The sequence below is a fragment of the Neophocaena asiaeorientalis genome, unplaced genomic scaffold, assembly GCF_003031525.2.
Source record: "Neophocaena asiaeorientalis asiaeorientalis breed wild unplaced genomic scaffold, Neophocaena_asiaeorientalis_V1.1 scaffold133, whole genome shotgun sequence".
Taxonomy (NCBI): domain Eukaryota; kingdom Metazoa; phylum Chordata; class Mammalia; order Artiodactyla; family Phocoenidae; genus Neophocaena; species Neophocaena asiaeorientalis.
In genome coordinates, this window is record NW_020174429.1 from 5,257,701 (window position 1) to 5,263,700 (window position 6,000).

The 6,000-nt window shown below is 40.5% G+C and overlaps 1 protein-coding gene across 1 annotated transcript in view; it reads left to right on the forward strand.

The window, feature by feature from the left end:
* The window catches only part of DCC (DCC netrin 1 receptor), a 782,001-nt gene that overhangs the window by 427,936 nt on the left and 348,065 nt on the right, over positions 1-6,000 (forward strand). The window contains exon 11 of the mRNA XM_024756807.1: positions 780-934. Within this exon, the coding sequence (XP_024612575.1) occupies positions 780-934 (155 nt within the window). The remainder of the gene's footprint in view (positions 1-779; positions 935-6,000) is intronic.

A 6,000-nucleotide genomic window follows, 5' to 3' on the forward strand; every position in this document is an offset into this window, starting at 1 on the left:
TTTCCTTTCCTACAATGAAGGAAAATGCATAAATGCATTTGTTGACAGTACTGACAAAGACTGGCTTGTGGAATAATCAAAACCCTGATTTCTGTCATTAGCTGAATGTTTACAAAACGCATCTTCCTGCCTACATTCCATAGGCGGCTTCTTATTTTACTAGCTCTTTGTTATGAGTTTTGAGACTAAATTGTAAAGTGTCAAGGGAAAAGACTTTAGTATGCAAGGTTCATGGGAATGGCATAAACTTGAACTCCCCAGAAACCCTGCAACATTTATTTATAGGCTCTTCCAGTCAGTTTACATCCCATAGTAAGTCTTCGAGGTCTTGCCTTACATGCAGAGTCAACAGGAAATGAGTAAGCAACCTTTTGGCCTACCTTACTGCTGTTGCTCATTATTATTATTTATTTATTTTTGGCTGCGTTGAGTCTTCGTTGCTGTGCGTGGGCTTTCTCTAGCTGCAACGGGGACTACTCTTCGTTGCGGTGCGCAGGCTTCTCATTGTGGTGCGATGGCTTCTCATTGCGGTGGCTTCTCTCATTGCAGAGCACGGGCTCTAGGCACATGGCCTTCAGTAGTTGTGGCTCAAGGGCTTAGTTGCTCCGGGGCATGTGGGATCTTCCTGGACCAGGGATCGAAACTGTGTCCCCTGCATTGGCAGGCGGATTCTTAACCACTGTGCCACCAGGGAAGTGCCTCTCTTGCTCATTAAGTAAAGGCTGTGGCTAAAAGTATTCATGTGGGAATAATCTTTCCCTGCAACTTTTATTTCCTAGGGAACGAGCAGTGAATACATCCCAGCCTGGGTCCCTTCAGTTTACTGTGGGAAACCTGAAGCCAGAAGCCATGTACACCTTCCGAGTCGTGGCCTACAACGAGTGGGGACCAGGGGAGAGCTCTCAGCCCATCAAGGTGGCCACTCAGCCTGAGTGTGAGTATGAGACAGGAAGGGCAAATTTAGAAAGTATTTGTTTTCGTTGGCAATATCTTTGAATCCTTTCATAGTAATTTATTGAGGTGACGGAATGGAAGGAATATTTCTGAAGCAACATGTTTAACCCGAGGGTTTTTAAACATAAGATAACTTTAACAAAATGGCCTTCCCACTTTGGCCAGATCTCCATAATGACAAATTAACAGCTATCAAGGCCTGGTCCATCCGCACAGTCTACATATTCACTCCCAAGTAAGTGACTGACTCTACCCGCCCGTACTTCATCATCAACATTGGGTTTCAGCCTCCTGCATTGATTTCTTCAGATTTTTCTAAGTTTGTCTATAAAAAGTATAACATCAAAGGAGAAGAAAAATGGCATAGGACTTCTCAATACAGGGATTATTCAAGAACTTACTCATGCACCGAATGCCCTTAAGAAGCTTCCAAAAGTGAATCTAGATTTAAGAAATGTAAAGAGAAAATCTCTATTGGGCAATCTCATTGTCCTTTAACATAAATCCCTATATTAAGCTCCATGATCACAAAGTAATGCAGCTGAATGTTATTGGACCAAGTTGTAATTTAGTGATTTCTACTTTTATAAAGGAACAGCCCCCAAACTGCACATTTGAAAAATATTTCTGTATCTTACAAAATTTTGATTTTTCTACTAAACTTCTAATTTATTTGGAAAGGTTATTACTGGTGAGTAGTCTGCCAGCTTTATTTGGTTTAGAGTTTTAAAATAATTGTAATCTAACAGCTGAATGACATGAAGGACTACTTGTAACAAACGACATTATTTAGAGATTTAGACACCTAGTTTCATCTACTCCTGTTTTTTGCTTTTTTTTTTGAATGATGCTATTTTCTCTGTATTCCCAATCATTTTATTTAAAACTATATTTAACTTCAAAATCACCTCACGTGCTTTTGGAAGAAGGTGAAGTAGAAATCAGAAAGATTTTCATTGGTACATATGAGAAGATAATCTTTGGACTAGGTAAGTTCTTAAGGATTTGAAATCAATATGTTGAAGAAGAGTAACTGAGACGTAGTCTGGCAGCTGGTATGATGCTCTGCATACTGGGCAGAATCTCCCTTCCTTCTTCCACTCAGCCAAGGCTACAAAGACCAGATGAGGACAAATTGCAATAAAGTATTTGTTGGGGGTGGGGATATGACTAAGCTGGACAAGTCTTAGAGATATTTGCCTCATAGAAATAAAACCTCACATAGCATCTTTAAGGACATAGTAATGTACAGGTTTCAGATCACATAAAAAGAAACGAAATTGAGTTATTTGTAGTGAGGTGGATGGACTTAGAGTCTGTCATACAGAATGAAGTAAGTCACAGAGAAAAACAAATACCGTATGCTAACAAATATATATGGAATCTAAAAAACAAAACAAAAAGAGTGGTTCTGAAGAAACTAGGGGCAAGACGGGAATAAAGACGCAGATGTACTAGAGAATGGACTTGAGGACACGGGGAGGAGGAAGGGTAAGCTGGGACAAAGTGAGAGAGTGGCAGTGTATATATGGACATATATACACTACCAAATGTAAAATAGATAACTAGTGGGAAGCAGCCTCATGGCACAGGGAGATCAGCTCCGTGTTTTGTGACCACCTAGAGGAGTGGGATAGGGAGGGTGGGAGGGAGGGAGGCACAAGAGGGAAGACATATGGGGATATATGTATATGTATAACTGATTGACTTTGTTATAAAGCAGAAACTAACATACGATTGTAAAGCAATTACAGTCCAATAAAGATGTTAAAAAAAAAAAATTCAGCCTCCCAGGCAGGACAGGCTAAATAATTTGCAGGACCCAGAAGCTACAGTAGAGCATTAAGCCATGCTCCACGCGGGACCTTCCTAAGCGTGGGATCTTGTGCAGCTTCGTTAGTCGTATGCCCACAAAGCTGGTCCGACTTCCAGGTTTCTCTTCTTAAGAACGTTTTGTTGTTGTTTGGATTGAAATCATGAGATAATGCTGATTTCCACTGTGCAGTGACTATGTTCACATGTAATTTGAGTCATCAATTTCTTCATTGACTTTTTTTAAAATTAATTAATTAATTAATTTATTTTTGGCTGTGTTGGGTCTTCATTTCTGTGCGAGGGCTTTCTCTGCTTGCGGCAAGCGGGGGCCACTCTTCATCACGGTGCGCGGGCCTTTCACTATCGCGGCCTCTCTTGTTGTGGAGCACAGGCTCCAGACGCCCAGGCTCAGTAGTTGTGGCTCACGGGCCTAGTTGCTCTGCGGCATGTGGGATCTTCCCAGACCAGGGCTCAAACCCGTGTCCCCTGCATTGGCAGGCAGATTCTCAACCACTGCGCCACCAGGGAAGCCCCTCTTCAATGACTTTTCACAGATCGTATATATACAGAATCAATAACTTTTATGAATATTTGGTATTTTAATCAATAAACTTGAATAAAAACAAATTAAGTCAAAATATATATTTTTGAAAATGGTATATGCCATGTTGTATACAGACTGATAGTTGAAAAACCCATAAAAAATTCTGTTAAAAAATCTTGTTCAATTTTCTCATGGCAGAACTTAAACTTTAAAAGAGTGTTCATTTTCAGAAGATCCAATTTCTATGGATCGTCTGAATTCTTCACTTCCTAATCCAACTATTATCCCTGGAATTGTTTTAGTGTACTTTTCAAGGCTGACTGGCTATGATTACATTACATTTCTGATGAAAATTCTACACAGTCAGTTTCACTTCTAGGACTGAGCAACATTATTTTTCTTCTATTAATACCATTATTTTTAAGTATCCAGTTTGAAAATCAATATCCAGCATTTTTTTTTTTTTTTTTTCTGTACGCGGGCCTCTCACTGCTGTGGCCTCTCCCGTTGCGGAGCACAGGCTCCGGACGTGCAGGCTTACGGGCCCAGCCGCTCCGCGGCACGTGGGATCTTCCCGGACCGGGGCACGAACCCGTGTCCCCTGCATCGGCAGGCGGACTCTCAACCACTGTGCCACCAGGGAAGCCCCCAGCATTTTTTTAATTCACATTTTTAAAAACCAAGGGACATTTCCAAGCCAAGGGGCAAGAAAGTCTTTTTTATTTGTATACTGACTAATAATAACGCCTCATTTCATTAAAAACGTTACTCAGGATACAACATTTTTAGTATAACTAATCAAAAAAATAAGTCTGTGATTATTTGTATTACACATATGGCCTTAACCTTTATAAAGTAAAAACAATAGCATAATTGAACTTACAAGTGTGTTTAATGAACACCCAGTGTGTTCCTAATACTGTTCTACACTGTCTGACAGGTTAAGAAAGCGTATGTGTGTAATGAAGTAACAGCACTTAGGGCTCTCAGAAGCTTCCTGAGGAAGCAAATACTTTAAATATGTAACAGCAACAAAACAAGTAAGGAAACCTGTAAGAATTTGTTAAATGAAATATTAAAAGTCTGAATCACAGATTGGTTTATGAGCCCATTACTTGTGACGGCCAAGGCATATGATGCCAAGAACTCAGCCTCTGTGTACCGGTGCCAGATCGAATCTCGGAGACAGAGTTTTGGGCAAAGTAGAAAAGAAAAGCTTTATTGCTTTGCCAGGCAAAGGGGAACACAGCAGGCTCCTGCCCTCGAAAACTATGTGTACCAACCAGGGAGGATTTGCTGAGGAGTTTTATGGCAGTGGTTCAAGGGTGGGGTTGCTGATAAGATTAGGGTGTGTACAGGGTTTAGGCTCTTTAATCTTGTTTCAGGTAGTCTTCTTGATGAACTTTCTGGTCCCTTTAGTCTGGCCTCAGATGGTCTCCTCTGGCATAAAGAATGCTAACATCTTCATTTGCTGGATTTTAATTCTATAAAGGGTTTAAAGGCAGTGTTATGTGTATCCCTTGAGGCAGCAGCAGGACCCTGCCCCAAGGCTGCACTATTGTTCCTTGACTGTTCCTCCCTTGTCTCTGCACCCCCTCCCTTCCCAGATTAGCAACTGTTCAAATCTGCCCTTTGGATCTCAGGGAAGGTCATGGAGGCTGGAGTCTGTTCCCTACAAGAAACGGGGACATGAAAATGCTTCCATGCCCAGGAGCCCCGTAGGGTCCTGCTCGGTCTCACTAGGTAATTTTTTATGCCTTAATCATATTGTGCTTGCCTCCTCAAATAAGTGCTTTATTACAAAGACAGCTGCTTCGGTCCTTTGTATGTATCTTCCATTCTTCCTCATTCAGAAAGCAGTCTGAGAATTTATGTAGAAGAACTCACTGGGTGCTGGTTTCTGTAAGCATTTACTTTGCTTAAAAATTAGCATAAATGATGATAAGGCATAAAATAAAAACTAAACACCTAACTGAATAAAAGGTTACTTGTTGGTATTGTTGTCTCATATAAGTTATCTTTCTCCAGAAAATGAAAGTAGAAAATCATTCTGGCTTTGAAACATTGAAAGTATCTTGAAGTTTTTTCATTAAGGGCAGTGATAGTGGTCTTACAATGCTAACAATATTTTGGCCTTTAATAACACCTTTGTTTTATTAAATCACCTCTCTTCTTACCACTGTATGGAGTAAGGATTATTTCCTTTGCAGGCCATTGTTTACTTGCAGGGTGACCTGTGTGTTTCATTAAGGATTGGATAATTGTCCTTGGATAATTAATCTCTTGCTGAGTAGATAGGTAGATAGGAACAGTTCAGCCTAGATAAACAGTACTTTAGAATATCTTTTACACGTGCAAAACCGCAAACTCCTTCAATTCATTTAGATTAAGAGTATTGTGTAGCTCACTCGCTGTCTTTATTACAGACATTAGGATAAATAAATTATGTTATCAGGACTAATAGGTACGGCATGTGTATTTCATCTTCTGTTGTTAACACAAAATGCCATTTTAGCAATTTAAAAATATTTCTAGAGTAAGGAACACTTCATCTTCTCCAAACCTGCTCAGTAATACACCAATTCCTGAGTAAGATGGAACACCTTAGAGATCCTGTGCTTCATTTCCTCCTCTCCCCACTCCCCTCCCACCTCCCGTCCCCCCCCTCCCCTCCCTCCCCTTTTTTT